An 18,381-nucleotide genomic window follows, 5' to 3' on the forward strand; every position below is an offset into this window, starting at 1 on the left:
GAATTGGACTCTCCCCCTCATTAAATTAATTTAATATCGTGTGGACCATCCACATATTAGATATTAAACGGATAAGAACAATTCATTGGTTAGAGATTTTGTTTACGGTCTTGAGGTAAATTTAAACTCAACAATTTTATTTATTTTGCTATCGTATGGATTCTGATTTTTTCTAAATAATTCCAATATGTTATATTTTAATTATTTAAAAATTTATTTTTAATAATTATTTTTTACATAAGAGTATTTAATAAAAAATATAATATTTTTCGTCAAAAAATAATATTTTAAAAAAATTGTTATCGCTTAAAAAATAAGTGACTTATGACAAATATTCTAATTTTTTAAATATAGTTTTTTTTTTTGTTCATTTTTCTTGCAGGGAGGTATATATAAATATCAAATACTTTTATAAGTAGTTTTAAAACCGAAAATCTTTCATGTCTTGTACTGAACCACCATCAGCTCGCTTTAATTTTCCTTTTTTTTTAACAAAATCAAAATATTTTAATTTAATTATGATAATAATAGTGGGTGGCTGTTTAGGGGCGGTTGTTTGAGGACTGCCACCACAACTGTGGTGTTTCAGCAGTGCCGCCACACACCGACACCGGCTGCCAATACGAATCACGATTCACCAACTGGCACCACCAACTTTATAAATATTTGATCATTTATTAATATAAATCTAAATTCTTTTAAACAAATAATATTTTTAAAATTATTCAAAAATTTGTGTTGGGCCAGATGTAATGTTAAGCCCAATATATTTGTTTGTTTTGGGGCCGAAATATATGTTTTAGAAAATATATGGTTTTGTAGGTGGAGTTTATCATCAATACGGTAAGAAAAGAGTTTAACAAAGTTACGGACTTTGGATGTGCAAAGAATATATCTTGAAGATGTCCAGCTCCATCTTCAACAACCGTCCGATACTTGAAGAAATATTTGTTATCGTCGAGCTTTTTGCACAAGTGTTGTATTTCAGTCATGGACGCCCTCAATTTAGCTTTCTACCTATGACGAGCGTTGTACACTTGCTTTGTCGAAGTCTTGCTATCTGGATCTCTTTCTTTCGATGTTGACAATATATTTTTTGGAGCCACCGCATTCCTTGTCATTTCGTCCATAAACTCCTTCTCCTGCGGTTTCAAACGCCCCGCCACGAGATGTCCTTGAAGCCCTTTGTACAACTCGTGGTTGTGCATACCGTTCGCAACAGTCAAACGCCATAGCTTTGTTTCCTTGTTGTAATAACCACAAAGTCGGAATGGACATTCGCATTTTCTCGTTCCGAATGAATCGGATTTCAACTTCTTTTTGGCTGGCACATACTTCCCACCACGTTCACACTCCAACACTAATTGAGCCTTTCTCTTTTTGCCCGAATCAGATCTCCTAACTATAATAGCGAACCTTAAGTTTTCTGCCACGCTTCGAGCCCATTTGATCAACTCATATCTATCGCTCTCTTGCCTATCAGACGCAAAGTGAGACGCCGTGTCAATTTCTATCGGCGGAGGCATAATAGGAGGATTACTTGGTTAAGCTTCAGCTGGAACAATGCCTGTTGCAAAGAGGCCAAGCACAACAGGTCGCTTCGGTTTAACATCGTCGATTTCGTCATCCATAACTACAACATAAGCAAACGCAAAAAAATTCAATTAACCACATATAATAGTTACCATCCTAGTAGAATACTAATTAAACACATGGAATACTAATATGCAATTTGGAGTACAATTTATAAGTCATTAGGAAGCCAAGTCAAACCAAATCAAGCCAAAGGTAGTAGCCTATGTAGGCAAATTCAAAGTCCCAGTACTTCGGTTCGTATAAACCGAAGGTCATCTACACTAACTTCGGTTTCTCTTAACCGAAGGCGTTCCTGTCAGAACACCTACAAAAATAGGTCCTAGGATAGGTAAAACAAACGAATTAAAAACGATGTTTACCTGAGATTTGAGCTTTAATGTGTGTTGAATCCTAGTAGAATACTAATTAAACACATGGAATACTAATATGCAATTTGGAGTACAATTTATAAGTCATTAGGAAGCCAAGTCAAACCAAATCAAGCCAAAGGTAGTAGCCTGCGTAGGCAAATTCAAAGTCCCAGTACTTCAGTTCGTATAAACTGAAGGTCATCTACACTAACTTCGGTTTCTCTTAACGGAAGGCGTTCCTGTCAGAACACCTACAAAAATAGGTCCTAGGATAGCTAAAACAAACGAATTAAAAACGATGTTTACCTGAGATTTGAGCTTTAATGTGTGTTGAATCCCTTAGATAATGCTCCAAGCTTGATTTCAAGCCTCAAATGCATCAAAAATCGCCCATGGTTCCGTTGGATTTTTTCCTCTTCGTTTTCTGAATAATAAGAAGTGACAAGAGAGTCACTTATATAAAGTATCGCTTCGGTTAATATAAACCGAAGCATTTGAGCGAGTGGTTTATATAAATCGAAGTCTTATTTGTTCGGTTCGTAAAACCCGAAGTTTGTTGGCTAAATTTTTTCAAATCGGTGCAAAATGAAATTTTTGGGGTATAAAAGAAATGCGGGGGGTCGGAAGAGAAAAATTCTTTAGAAAATATCTGTTTTTGAGCTGAATTTATGAAAGGAAAAGAAATGTAAATGAAATGTCCTAAAAATATTTGTAATTTTTTTATGATGCGAAATATTTGAAAAAAATAGTTCAATTGATGGATTGCACGAATATTCATCCAATGAAAATATAATAGTGGATTGGATGATTTTATGTTTAATTGATGAACTTAAATGAATTATTTAAAAGAATTTTGGGGATTGTTAATGTCATTTTGACATTTGGGCCATCCAAATTTATATATATATATATATATATATATAGGTTATGTTAACTTGTGCTCTAAGGGCACATGTTAAGCTATCTAAAAATAGAAATATAGTATTTAATGATACAAAGAATTTAATGTTTAGAAAATTGAATACATCACAAGTTCAATAATTTTTTTCTACATTTATCTCCTTAAAATATGCCTTTAATTAAGGGCACAAATTAAAAATATGTATATGATCCCAGTGGTGGAACCAGGATTTTTTTCTTGGAGGGACCACTTAAAAATATAGTATATAAATTAAATACGAAAATTATATTGTATACAAAAAATTAATTATCAATAAATCATGTTTCATATTTTAAAATGACACTTTATGTGTGCCAATTGACATGAAATAATTATTGACTTTGAATTAATACTACACAATTTTTTTTTTAACAAAATCATATGTTTTATATTATTATATTACAAATATAGTAAAAAGAAAATCCATGTTAGTATATAAAAAAAAATCCATGTTTTTAATTTAAAATAGTTGTATTTATTTTTTAAAAAAATAAATAAAAATTGTGCATTTTTTGCATTGATATATCTATACCTATATATAAAGAGCATAAAAAAAAATTTGACGTGGACTTTTCATAATACCAATAATACCCTTGATTTTTCTTAGCAGCAAAATTTTTTTTATCAAAAAACTCACCATAACATAACACATGTTTTTCTTTTAGCAGCAAATTTTTTTATTTTTTTATATTTTTATATAAGGCCGCTAGTATACATATAAAAATTAAATTTTTTATTTTTAGAAATGCATATATAAAAATTAACTTTTTTTAAGAAAATGTTCTTGCTAATGACTTGAGACAATGTTTTGTACCAAAGAATTGAATATTATCTTTTAAAAAAAGAAAAAAGAAACAGAAAAAGCCTCCACCAAGAGTTGAACAAGGTACCTCTTGGGAAGAGGGTGCTGCATTTAACCACTCGGCCGGCATATACTAGTAATTTTATAAAAATACGATATAGTTGTAATTTTATAAAAATATCAAGGGATATACTAATAATTTACTATTTTTCCACTCACAGTCACCCCCTAATTTCGCCTCTGTATGATCCCTCCCCTATATGTATATATATATAATCTATTCATTTTTCAATCATAACAAGCAAAAATCATATTCATTATAGAGACCATGCTTTTTTTATTTTATTGTTATTGAATACTGTAATACTAATAATCTCTTAGGTCAAAAAAGAAAAATATATGATATGAAATGGTTTCTAAAGCTGCTAATGTTGATGGAAGACAGATCATGAGTCAAGTTCAACTGATACTCGTGTCAATGGGTCTCCTAATAGTATCTTTCATTCATGTAATACATAACATAACGCTTAGGGAGTCATAAAATCATGGTTTCAATTCACTCTCACAAAATAACAACTAATTACCAATATTGATAATTTAAAAATAAAAATAACACTATGTAAAGGAAATAACATATTACACGTCTTTAATAAAAACCACATATTATACATCTTTTTTGGTACATGTAAATTTATTTTTTTGGTACATAACAAGAGTAACACGTCTTTGACAATGTGCTTTCCATCTGTTCCACATGATTTAAACCAATATTCTCTCTGGTCCTAAATACAAGAGAAGATATACTTTTTAAATTTATTGCGAATCTAATGTATTTAATCTATATATATTAATATTATAAACTAGATGCATTGAATTTTCGATATATCTAAAAATAAATGTTCTCTTATATTTAGGACGTACCGGATCGAATATTAACTTAAAATGGCCAAACATAAAATATTGGATCATCAAAACAGATTATAGCCGCTGGAAATGACTAGATTCCGGATTTTTCTTTTGATGATGTGAATGGAATAGAACTTACTAGATTTTGGATTTTTTTTTACAAACTAAATTTTAATTTATTTTTATCAAATAGTCTATCTAATTGCTTAGAAAGTAGAAACACTTAAATTTTGGATTTAAATCATCTACTTTGGTTTGTTTTGTTACTTGTTGTTATTGCATATGTCTACACGTAACCATTATTGAAACCCCGAGTTTTTTATTTTGTAAAAACCAAATAAAATTTATTACTTCAAGTTTATTTGGTCAACTTTTACTTATATTTTGGGACGAAGGGAGTATGACATAAGCCTCAAAGTCATAGTCATAGTCATAGTCATACAGGTGTTTAGCAAGGAACGAGATCCAAATTAATTAATAGTCATATTTTGCAACCGAAGATAAGAACAACATTGTACATGATACATTCACGTAGAATGAAACTATAATCGAAGTTTCATTGAACTTGTTTCCAAATTCAAGTAGAGGAAATTGAAAAACCTATGGTGCACAAATTTTTAATAATCGTTCCAATATTCATATATAACACGGGTGTGGTTATGGTGCATAAGCCCAAACTTATACACCATGTATAAATTTGCTTCTTACACCCAACATATTTGCTTCCTACACCAAAAGTCAGCTCAAGTCCAAAATTAGGCAATCCATTACTCGCGCGCCCCCCATATACTACCTCATTACTTGTGCGCCCCCCATTTGCTTAGCACACCCCCCAATTTTTTTTTCCTTTTCCTCTAGATTTCTTGTGAGTCTCCCAATTTTTTTTTCTCCCCCAGATTTCTTGCGCGCCCCCAATTTTTTTTCCTCCTCCAAACTTCTAGCAAACCCCCCCAAATTTCTACCGCGTCCCCCGTTTCCAATTAAATAATAACTTTTGTTCCTTTGAAGTATATATTATAAGAATCCATTTTTAATTAATTTTCGTCATACACCCCCTCGAAGCTCAACATAATAACCAATGGTTCATGTATATATAAAGCATATTTGTCAAACATAAAATTTAATTTTAAGTTTTATCAATCATAATCACAATATAAATAAAATCTCATACATTAATTACACACACACACAGATATATATATATATATATATATATATATATATATATATATATATATATATATATATATATATATATATATATATATATTTGGATTTTTTTCTTTACAATAAAAAAATGATCGAATCCAATATCTCATGCATATTATCCAAATTTTTCTCAACTAAACTAACCATAATTGCTTTATATGATTTTTTGCTTTATGTAGCATGATTTTGTAAAATGGTTATGTGATGTTTTACTTAATAACAATGGTTTCAGTGTATAACGCTATGTAACCATTTAACTAGACTAATGGTTTCAGTGTATAAAATCTTGAAACCAAATAACAAGACTAATGGTTTCAGTGTATAACGTTATGAAACCATTTAACTAGAATAATGGTTTCAGTGTATAACAGTATGAAACCATTTAACTAGACAAATGGTTTCAGTGTATAACATCTTGAAACCATTTAAAATGACTAATGGTTTCAGTGTATAACATCTTGCCACTAATGCTCATATAAAACCATTTAACTATAATAATGGTTTCGGTGTATAACAGTATCAAACCATTTAACTAGACAAATGGTTTCGGTGTATAACATCTTGAAACCAATTAACAAGACTAATGATTTCAGTGCATAACATCTTGGCACTAATGCTCATATAAAACCATTTAACTATAATAATGGTTTCAGTGTATAACGTCATGAAACCATTTAACTAGACTAATGGTTTCAGTGTATAACGGTATGAAACCATTTTTGCTGTGGAATGGTTTCAAAGAGTTGTTCTCAAAAAACATATTTAACCCTTAATAAAAATTGTGAAATAAATTTAAATATTTAAGACGATATAAAACCGGAGAGAGTGAGGTATCCCCAACCGTTCCAAATAATTCAAAATACCCTAAATAAAATTTTGGGAAAATTTTATTAATACCTGATATTTATAAAAGCATATTTACCTCATTTAATTAACTAAAAATAGTTCCAGGTCTCAGAAAAATACCTAACTGATCCCAAAATTCCCTGAAAAGTATTTACTATTTTTCTGTAAAAACAATAAAAAAATTTGGAGTCTCCTTGGCACCGCACGCCCCCCCACGCGCCGCCAGTGAGAGTGGGCGTGGAGGCGCGTCACTGTTCATCATCTTCCTCACCCATTTTCTGAAGAAACGGGTCGCGTCGACCCGGTTCGTCGACCCGATTCGTTCTCCCTCAACAATCAACGAAACTCGACGTTCTTTATACGGTTTTGATCGTCGTTCGATTTTATGAATGTTTCCGGTATTAGTTTTCGAAATCGGTGATCGAATCGCATATAAAATGTGGCCGAAATTGAGCAAGCAAAAATTGAAAGTTCTTCAGCTATGATTATTACACATATAAAATTATCTGATGACTGTGAATGACTTATGCACCATACATAAGAAAAGCTTATGCATATTAACTATTGCCTAAAATAATAATATTGTGCAAATTCAATATATATTGACGGTTTTTAAATATGAGGCCATGTAAAATATGGCCTCGTTCAAAGATAGTTTTTTTTTTTACATAGAGAATTTATTATATACTTGTTTTTTTTAAGTAATCTAGTAGCTAAAAATTTCACTATTAAAATAGATAAATAGAGTGTTCAGGATTTGAATCTCGCTCTTATATATACAATGTGATGTTCCAACCAACCGAGATAAGCTCGCGGAGATTTATTATATATTTTTAATAAACTCTAATAAAATATTATATGATCTCCATATTCTATTATTATAAAATTTATTTCTTACCGATGATGAAAAGATCTACCTTTAAACTATTTTTTAATTGTTTATATTAGATTGACCTTTTAAACATACGAAAGCCGAAATTCCAAATTTGTTTAGCACTTGTCTAAGCTGTGCAATATTGTATATGTTAAAAGTCTCCAAAAGTAGTAATTATTTATTGAAAAACAATAATTATTTATTAAATTTTTTTACATTTTCCTTGATTTAAAATGCATCCGTTCGAATATAAACTTACTATTTTGAATTTCTTAATTAACATGTTTAAGTTTGCATATGATATAAAAACTCATTTGTTTATAGTAAACTATATGTATATTTGTCCCATATGTGTAGGTCAAATGGTAGCTACCAGACACATTATTTGAGTGACCGGGGTTCGAACCCTGGATTTCACGTTTCTCCACATTTAAATGTGAGTTTTGCCATTAAGCTATTTAACAAAAAAATATATATGTATATTTTATCTCTTAAATCTAGTTCAGTTGATAGCTATCAAATAACATTATTGGAAAGATCAAGTTCAAACTTTGAATTTTTTATAATTATAAACCTCAAAGATTTTGTTCAGTGGTAAAATGACATATCTTCTATATGAGAGTTCTTGATTTTGAGCCCGTTTAGTTAGGGTCGTAAAAAAGATCGGACAGATGGGTTGGCCCATTAACCTACAATGTTGGATGAGTTAGTCCTCAAAAGGCAGTCCAAATACAATCGGATGTTTTTGGCCATGACCCATATGAAAATCGGGTTGGGTCGGGTTGACCGGTCCACTATCAAAAAAATTCTGTTTTAAAAAATAACTTCAATATAAACATAAAAATTATCATCTAATTAAGAAATTATTAATAAAAATTTATTTAAATGTATCAGTTTAATAAAAAAAGTCCCATTTACCCAAAACTTTTACAAATTTAAGTTCTTAAATTATTAATTTTGATTCAATTTGTATTTACAGGAATCAAATTAGAGTTTAATCGATATTTATTATTGATGGAAAAATTATTTACACTTGCAGTCAATCATATCTCAATAAAATTGATAATTGTCAGTAACTAATTTATCAAAGTGGCAAAAAGAAAAATGAATAAACAATTTTTTTAAATGGAAATGAGCCGGACTAGCCTACTAAGCACAGACAGGCCAGGTCGGGCTCGTTAATGAATAGCCCACTCATCAATGGGTCGGGTTGAATTGGCTCATTTATTCAGTATGAGCCATCACTACAAGAAAATACGTGATTTGCTACCAAAAGTTTGCTACAAAACGTTTTACTAGTTAATTTTAAGTATATTAGTAACCAGTTGACTGAAATTAATTTTATATTTATTTTTTAACAAATTATTACTATTTCTTATTTATTTATTTATTTATTTATGTTTTAACGCTTTATTATTATCTCTCTCAGAGGTAAGAACACGACACCACTTTTACTCTACGGCGAAATCGCTCTCGATCTTGCTCCGTTCACGATCTCGCTTCGATCTCACTCTCCTCAATACATCTCGCTGCAGTTGCTATTCTTCGTTGAAATTTGATGACGTCCTCTGTTTCTTCTCCGATTGCAGTGTAAGTTAAATTTCAACACTCTAATTTAGTTCCCTGGGGATTCTTCAACCATGCCCTTAATTAAATAAAATTGGGATTTTACTGGGGAGGACACAAAATAAGATTTTACTTACTCTTTTTCATTGATCTATTACAAAGTTTTATTTTTTCTGAATTTTTTATTGTTTTCTTTAAGGGTTTTTTCCCTGTTGTATTGAGTTGTGGTTTCTTCTATGTGTCATGATTGTTTTTCTGAAACCCTTTATTCATTAGGTTTCTTCTTGTCTTGCCAATTAGTATATTGATTTTCATGATGCAACTTGTGTTAACTAAAGCATGATAACAAAATGAACAATTTATTCAGTTTTTTGAGTTGATTTTTGTAGTTGTATCAATTGATAGTTTGGTTTGCATGGAAGTTGAGGATGAAAGTTGGAACCTTATGATTTTCCTAATGAATTCAATAAGTATTCATTATATTATGTCTGTTTACTCCATCATCATTTACTTGTCTTTTAGGGCGAATATAGTTTATATTTTTACTATGTTTAAAAAAAAAATTGGAAGTGTATTTTCTCTTTGTATGAAATTTTTTAGGCTTAACTATCACATTGGTCCCTGTATGTATGCGTTTTTTTGGTTTTAGTCCCTGTATTATATTTTTTTTTGGTTTTAGTCCCTGTATGTGTAAATCTTGTTGATTGTCGTCCCTCCCGTTAAAAAATGACTGCATTTATAGCTAACTGGTAGCTAATTTGCTACCAATTAGCTACGAATTAGCTACAAACGCAAATGGGAGGGACGCAAATTAACAAGATTTATACATACAAGGACTAAAACCAAAAAAATATGATACAGGACTAAAACCAAAAAAGCACATACATACAGGGACCAATGTGATATTTAAGCCAATTTTTTATGTGTTTCTCTTAGTCAAATTGAATGTGTTTTAGATGAATAGTTCTTTACAAACTAGCCTAATTAAATTTGATTAGAAAAGATTTTTATTATTATAAAATATAATTTAAAAAAAAATTAAAAGTTTGGGTATGGCTGCGAATCTGCTAGGAATATGTAGCTAGAGATATATTGCGAAATTGTTGTGACAATATCCTAGCGATTTAGTTAGGAAACACAAACTTCAAAACATTATTTAACTAGGTATTAATTGGAAACTAGCTAGGATATTGATTATATTAGTTGCAAATTAGCTAGAATTTTTTTTTTATAGATGATTTGCCGCTCAATCCATGCTACGCCCTATACGACAGCTAATTCACAATAAATCTGTAGCTAACTCTGTTTTACTAGAGATTAGCTACGAATTAGCTACAAACACGCTCATCAAGCTGGGTCAGGTCAGACTATTTGAATTCTACCTTTAGTACCCTTTAATTCGAGTGAGATAAATATAACTATTTAATATTTTTGTATGTATTTGTTGATCCATACTGTCTTTTATCTCTTAAAATTAGAGACCATCTTTTTATCTTAATTGTTTTTCTTCCATAAAATAAATAAATACCGATTTTATAAAAATAAAAAAATGTGAATGGAGGATTATGTGTCAACCCTATCCATATTTTAAAAAAAAGTGTCAACCATATCGGCAGTTAAAAAAAGTGTCAACCATATCCATTATTTTCTTTTTAAGGAAACCCTATCAAAGGTAATTTTGTCTAAAATTTTTACGTGACATCTTCGTAAGTAGTTCACGTATGCAAATCTGTTAGTTGTGTGGACGATTTAAACAATAATTTAACAAAAAAGATTAAATTGAAATTTTTTAAACTTAAGAGATCAAATTAAAATCTAAAAGAAATATAAGGGACCAAATATGTAATTAAACGTAGTTAATTTGACTATATAAATATGGATATATAGTTAATTTGACTATATAAATCTGGATAATAGGTAATAACTTTAAGATTTGGTGATCTGAGAGACATGATAAAATAATTATATCATATTCTAAAATTATTTAATTAATTATGTTTTCAATGTTTTAGTAATATTTAATTATATTTAATTATGTTATAAATTTGAATAATAAATAATAACTTTAAGACTCGTTTCAATGAATTTACTTAAAAATTTATCTAAAATTATTTAATTATGTTTTAAATATTTTAGTATTATTTGTTAATTTATTAAAATTTTAAAATTTTAAAATTAACTTTACAAAATATATGTAATTGTTTCATAAGCGCAATTTAGTACTTTTTTAATAGAGTTTTATCATATAATGCAATTGTAAAAACTAATTTCTTGAGTCGGACCGGACACGGTAAATCTTAAGAGAATTTAAAATTGTTGTATTTTCGTAAATAGATTCAAACATAAGACCGCTCTAGTTAAATTAAAAAAGGACGATTATTCAAATACTCTGAATATTCGATTTCTTCTATCCGTATGACACCCAGGGGCGTTTCCGAGTTTTAGGAGACTCTGTGCAAAATATAAAAGTGGCCCCTTAATAAAAAAAATTAAAAAAATTATCGATTTAAATTGCATATAATATAAAAAAAAACATTCTTGTAAACATATAAATTATCAATATTAAATCTTACATTAAATTAAATGGAACAAGAAATACAAAATAATTATCTTTGAATATAACGTCAAAAAGGAACATCATAATCTAAGATTAAATTTTATGCAAAGATTAAAATGGACTAAAACTATATTTACGAGTATAGATAACCAATATATTGATACTCATGATATTTAACAATATATAACTATTATTTTAGGGCATAAAAATTAATCTATTAATATACATCTAATATTTTATAGGTATAAATAATATATAAGTAATATTATAGGACCTCAAAATTTTAAGTTGAGGCCCTCAAAATTTTGAGGCCCTATACCGTCGCACACCTCGCACATGCATGCGAGCCTCTGATGACACCAATCAAATTGTTACTTTACTCAGCAGGTAGATTTTTACTTTATTGAGAATGTAGTTACCTTATATTTATGTAAATAAAGTTTGTTAATGTAGTTACCTTTTTTTGACAGTGTTAATGTAGTTACCTTATTTAGAATAACTTTACTTTTCTGAGGTTTAGAATTTACTTTATAATAGATAGATAAGATAAATTTTCTATATACAACGATAGTATAAAATTAAATTTATTTTTTTAATAAAATTTTGAACTAATGTTATATACATAGTCCCTCCGTGTCATTTTATAAGCAAAAATCTACTTTCTAGGTTCATTATATTAAATATACAATGAATAGACCAGATTCATTGTATATTCATTGTATATTTAATATAATGAACTTAAAAAGTAGAATTTTACTTATAAAGTGTCACAAAGAGAGTATCAATTTCTTTTTTTTACAAGATATGTGAAAAAATTATTATTTTCATTATTATGCAACACTATTAATTAATTTTCTTTTAAGGATTTAATTTGTACTATATTTATAATCTAGAGGAGGGATCCGTTGACTCCAGGAGTAAGTCTCCATTGACTTACTCCGCTTAATAACTCGATATCGACATTATATTTCTTCAATCCAACTGTTGAATTCAAAGATCTCATTGAGTAGATCGACTCCACAAATTTTTATAAAAATTCAAAACCGTTTGATACTTTTTCTGATAACTTCAAACTTTTAAAAAAAACTGTTGAATTTCAATAGTCTGAATACATAACTACATTTTTTGAATTTTTATAAAAATTTGTGGAGTGTATCTACTCAATAAGATATTTGAATTCAACGGTTGGATTAAAGAAATATAATACCGATATCGAGTTATTAAGCGGAGTAAGTCAATGGAGACTTACTCCTAAGTCAACAGATCCCTCCTCTTATATCTATACTATATATTCTATACTATATATAAAGAGAATACATGGATGTAACCAAATAAAAAAAAAAGAATATATGGGTTTTGGTGTGGACATTTCATAATACCAACAATACCCCTGATTTTTTTAGTAGCAACAAAAATCTTTTATTAACAAACTCATCCTAACATAAGGTACATTTTATTTTTTTGTAGCAAAATTTTTTTATTAACAAAGTCACCATAAGATAAGACATATTTTTTTTTTGGACATAAGATAGACACATGCAGCTGCCTGTCCCGCTAGTACTAAATAATGTAAAAATATTTACGCACGAATCTGATCAAATCACCACGTCATGTAAATATTTATGAAAGTATCTTAGAAACTACGTTATTATTAAATTTTGTTTGGTAAAAAATTACTACCTCCGGTGCCATATATAAGAAAATTTTTACTTCTTCCATCCCTACGAATTTTAACTATTAAGAAAAGGGTCATGTTAACATGTGCACCAATGGCACATGTTAAATATCTAAAAATAGAAATTTATATTTAATAACATAAAAGAATTTAATGTTTAAAAAATATAATGCACAAATTATAAGAGAATATTACCACATTTGTATTCTTAACATGTGCATTTGGTCCACATGTTAACATTTTCCTTAAGAAAAATCGTTGAAGTAATAGATTTGTTTGAAATATATATGACTATTATTAAAATAACTTTTGTCTGAAAATGCATTCATTATTAACTTTTTCATATTCCAAGACAAAATTGATGGTATGATAAGAGGGTATATTTGGAAAAAAAGCAATAAATGCACGTAAAAATGTGCTGAGGGTCTTATATTTAGTGACACCTGTTTTTTTGGCAAGAGTCCTATAAATATGGACGGATTTGGATATGTCTCTCCTTCTCTTAATCCAATCCATTGGTAAATCACAAAGAGCTAAAAAGCAATTAAGATGAGAAAGAAAAAGGTGAATGAATAGATAAGACTAATTAATTACTATAAGATGACCACGACTAGAGAAAAAATCGGAGATGATCCGAATCCAAAAATGAGATAGGGAGCGTTAAATTAAATTTCTTAATACGACTTTAGTGAAGGAAAAGTCTCACTCCCTCCTATAAAACAAAAGCATAGTCCAGTAACTGACAACCAGAACTAAAAGAATGGCAGCATTTGATTTCAAAGTTCTTCTGTTATTACTCTCTCTTTTATCCATTACTACTCATATCCATTCTTTTGAAGCTCTTCCTTTTCGTTTTGATGATTTTTCCGATCTCAATCGGAGCTGTTTCCCGCCAGACTTTGTTTTTGGAACAGCCTCCTCTGCTTTCCAGGTACTAATAACCATCTTTCAAATTCTGTTATTATTTATGATACATGCAATGTAGAAATATTCTAGTTTCATGTTTTTGAGTTTTTTGCAGTATGAAGGTGCAGCACTTGAAGATGGAAAAGGACCAAGTATTTGGGATACTTTCACTCATAAATACCCAGGTGACGTTTTTTTTTTTTTTTTTTTCAATTTTGAAAATATGAATGATTTGATGTCATGTTTTTTCTTGTTAGAGAATTGATGTAGTGAATATTCAAGAGTCACTTTCAGCATATTTGTAATGAAATCAGTCTCCTTGGCGGCAGAGGATTCATGTTTGTTCATTTGGGGCAAACATTTTATTATACACTGTGTATTTGACATATGGTTTTAAATTGCTGTCGATGTAGCATGAATTTATTTATTATCACCGGTCTTATATATAAAAAAAATTTAGGTCAGCAAAAGTTGTTGTTTCTGGTGCAGATTTTGAATCAGATACAACTAACTTTTGTTGACAGAGTTTATTCTTATTTTTTTGGTTTTCATCACCAATTTCCCGACCACCGGACCCATCTGTCCTGATGTGTGCGATGCAGTCTTCACTGTGATTTACAATCTAAATCACACTGCAACTGTGACCTGATGCGGTTACGAACACTGTTGCAAATGCAATATTGCTGTCACATCACGTGATGCAATTTGCAATTTGAAACCATGTCTAGTAGTCCTCTTTGTCTTGAATAAATGGAATACTCTTGGTGGATTCGGTGTAGGTCCTGTCTTTATTCATGCGAGTTTCTGCAAGTTCCATTCAATTTAGTGCACCTAGCCTTTTATTAATTTAGTGCTAGAATCATGTTCTATGTTGCCTGTACTGGTATCCGGTATGGGTACTGGTTTGCGGTACCATATTTTTAGAAAATTTAAGGTGCGGTGTTAATATAAAATATTAGAAAAAATATTTTTAAGTGAATTATTATCATCATGCTTTGAAGATTTAATTTTTTTTTGGTCCACCGTCTCAACTATTTACATAAAAAATTAGAGATAATTGAAATATAATAAAAAAATATAATCTGGTACTACCCGGACGGATACTTCACCATTTTAGGAATACCCATGCAACATAGATCATGTTCAAGAGTCACTTTTAGCTTAAGTAACTTCTGAATGCCTTGGAGATCTAACTTAATGTAACTTGCTACAAGTTATTTCTTGCTTTACTTATTTATTGATAGATTTTCTCATATTTATTAATGAAATGGCTTGCAGAAAAAATAAGAGATAGAGCTAATGGAGATGTAGCTGACGATGCGTATCATCGATACAAGGTATGGTCCAAATTGAAGTTATGCAGCAGAGGTATATATATTACAAATGTATCATATTTTAGACTCATGATAGACTGCTCTATGTATTATAGGAAGATATTGGAATCATGAAGGATATGAATTTGGATGCTTATAGATTCTCGATTTCTTGGTCTAGAGTGCTTCCAAGTAAGTCATATTTTTTGATAATAATCCTCCCTGAAGATCGGTGATTTATAGTAACCATTATAAATTTCTTATCGACTATATTTGCAGAAGGAAAACTTAGTGGAGGTGTAAACCGCGAGGGAATAAAATACTACAACAACGTCATCAACGAAGTATTGGCTAATGGTAAAGATTCATCAATATTTATTAATTAGTGTTTTCAAATTGTACTAGAATCATATCCATATGTGACAATTTGTTAATCATAAATAATCATTGAGAACTATGCAGGTTTGCAACCATATGTGACACTTTTCCATTGGGACGTTCCCCAAGCCTTAGAAGACGAGTATCGCGGTTTTCTAAGCCCTGACATTGTGTGAGTGACACAAATTTTCCATTTAGAGCTATTTCTGTATAATTATTTAGGGGAAAGGTTACATTTAATCTAGTTAATAGATTAACATATGTAATTCACGTGCTTGCAGCGATGACTTTAGGGACTATGCTGAACTTTGCTTCAAGGAATTTGGTGATAGGGTGAAACATTGGATTACTTTGAATGAACCATGGAGTGTGAGCATGAATGCTTATGCATTTGGAAAATTTGCGCCAGGTCGATGTTCAGATTGGTTAAATCTGAATTGCACCGGAGGTGATTCAGGGAGAGAACCATATTTGACTGCGCATTACCAACTTCTTGCTCATGCTGCTGCTGCGAGACTGTACAAGACCAAATATCAGGTTCTCTATCTTTAAAAGAAAAATGTTATTCAAATTCGGCAGATCATGCTTCGTTTTTTAGTGTGAATATATTGTTGTTCCTAATTATATAACCAAAATGCAGGCAACTCAAAACGGTAAAATAGGGATTACCTTACTCTCTCACTGGTATGAGCCGGCATCTAAAGAGAAAGCAGATGTTGATGCCGCAAGACGAGGCCTCGACTTCATGTTTGGATGGTAAAGATTAAACTTAACTATTCATATCTCAACACTAACAAATAAATGATATTAACTTCATTTCACTTATATAGTTATGGTTGATTTTCTGAATTCAAATGCAACTATGTGCCATTTCGCTGTAGGTTTATGCATCCACTCACAAAAGGCAGCTATCCGAGAAGCATGCGATCTTTGGTCGGGAAACGGCTACCAAAGTTCTCCAAAGAAGAATCCAAGAAACTTAAGGGGTCCTTCGATTTTCTAGGCCTAAACTATTATTCATCCTATTATGCTGCTAAAGCACCTCGCATACCGAATGCCATACCAGCCATACAAACTGATTCTCTTATTAATGCTACATGTAATTATCAACTTAATTATATGCTTGTACTAAATAATTCAGTTCTAATTAATCGCGTAACAGAATTCGAAAAAAACGTAATTTTACATACTTTGAACTTTATATCTAAGCATGATTTATTATTTTTCAATGACAGTTGAACATGATGGCAAGCCCCTTGGTCCAATGGTATGTATTTCATCATTTCATTTGTAGCTTTTTTGCTCCGAAAGATTATTTCTAAAATATAAAGGTAACTTCATCTTTAATTATATGCAGGGTGCTTCCAATTGGTTATGCATTTATCCACGAGGATTTCGACAACTGTTACTTTACGTCAAAAATCACTACAACAACCCCGTAATTTACATTACAGAAAATGGTAACGTTTCTTATTTTCGAAGAAATTATATGCATAATACTGTGATATTAATAAAACTAATGCAAGTCTGACAAAATCAATTGATAGGTCGTGATGAGTTCAACGATCCAACACTGTCACTTCAAGAATCCCTTTTAGATACTTACAGAATTGATTACTATTACCGTCATCTTTATTATCTTGAAACTGCAATCAGGTAAATAATAGATATTCAGAAGAGCCTTTCCGGTGGTAAATAATTGATATTATCTTTGGCTAATATTGACCTTAATGCATAACAGGGATGGTGTGAATGTAAAGGGATATTTTGCATGGTCATTGTTGGATAACATGGAATGGGAATCTGGCTTCAGCTTGCGATTTGGACTCGTCTTTGTGGATTATAAAAACGACTTGAAAAGACACCCAAAACTCTCGGCGCATTGGTTTAAGAATTTCCTCAAAAAATCTTAGACATATGTATTCAGCACGGTTCTAAGAAAAGTATTATGTTTAAATGAACTTAGGATAGAGATATGAAATTCACTCATGTAGAACTCTGACATAAAAGAATTTTCAATAAAAGAGTTCAGATTTAGTAAAGCACTTCTTACTCCCCTCTTTGACCCATGGCCACACGTCGGTGTCAGACATTGACATGACACCGACACCTATGATTACACTAAATTATATGATTTTCTCAAATTGTTATCGGTGTCGACGTATTAGTGTTCATGTCGTGTCCGGTGTCCGTGTTTCATAGATCCCAATTTAATTCTAGAAGCTCTAGAATGCATTCTACTTGAAATTATACAATATATTTTTTTTTTGAAAAAGAAATTATACAATATATTAACTGTAATATGGTAAATACTGATGAAGTAATTGGTTATGAAATGTGTGATTGTAAAAAAAGCCACAGCTCTCTAGAAAAGACTTGTTGTATGTTCACTTTGTGATGAACTCTTTAACAGTGACTCCCTTGACGGGATGTTGGATTCCTGCCATCATTTGTAACCATCAT

The 18,381-nt window shown here is 30.3% G+C and overlaps 2 protein-coding genes across 2 annotated transcripts; one reads left to right on the forward strand and one right to left on the reverse strand.

Moving 5' to 3' along the window:
* Positions 1-1,013: 1,013 nt before the first annotated feature.
* On the reverse strand, positions 1,014-1,526 carry LOC123914738 (iron-regulated transcriptional activator AFT2-like). The gene has a single exon (XM_045965916.1). It carries the CDS (start codon positions 1,524-1,526, stop codon positions 1,014-1,016), a length of 513 nt encoding a protein of 170 aa, XP_045821872.1.
* A 12,299-nt stretch (positions 1,527-13,825) lies between these two features.
* Positions 13,826-17,963, forward strand: LOC123916768 (cyanogenic beta-glucosidase). Its single transcript, XM_045968299.1, has 13 exons — positions 13,826-14,252; positions 14,343-14,412; positions 15,506-15,564; positions 15,657-15,732; positions 15,820-15,897; positions 16,003-16,090; positions 16,200-16,455; positions 16,559-16,674; positions 16,800-17,017; positions 17,154-17,185; positions 17,276-17,378; positions 17,466-17,574; positions 17,660-17,963. Exons 1-13 carry the CDS (start codon positions 14,082-14,084, stop codon positions 17,829-17,831), a joined length of 1,548 nt encoding a protein of 515 aa, XP_045824255.1. The 5' UTR covers positions 13,826-14,081; the 3' UTR covers positions 17,832-17,963.
* The last annotated feature ends 418 nt before the right edge of the window (positions 17,964-18,381 follow it).

This window comes from Trifolium pratense, linkage group LG3 (assembly GCF_020283565.1).
Source record: "Trifolium pratense cultivar HEN17-A07 linkage group LG3, ARS_RC_1.1, whole genome shotgun sequence".
Lineage (NCBI taxonomy): Eukaryota > Viridiplantae > Streptophyta > Magnoliopsida > Fabales > Fabaceae > Trifolium > Trifolium pratense.

What these genes read in the sequence shown, in the direction of transcription:
- LOC123914738 (XM_045965916.1), bottom strand. Translation starts at nt 1,526, where the DNA reads ATGCCTCCGCCGATAGAAATTGACACGGCGTCTCACTTTGCGTCTGAT.
- LOC123916768 (XM_045968299.1), top strand. Translation starts at nt 14,082, where the DNA reads ATGGCAGCATTTGATTTCAAAGTTCTTCTGTTATTACTCTCTCTTTTA. An exon ending in ATGCGTATCATCGATACAAG is followed by an intron (nt 15,565 to 15,656) that starts GTATGGTCCAAA and finishes TATGTATTATAG; the next exon opens with GAAGATATTGGAATCATGAA. An exon ending in TGTACAAGACCAAATATCAG is followed by an intron (nt 16,456 to 16,558) that starts GTTCTCTATCTT and finishes ACCAAAATGCAG; the next exon opens with GCAACTCAAAACGGTAAAAT.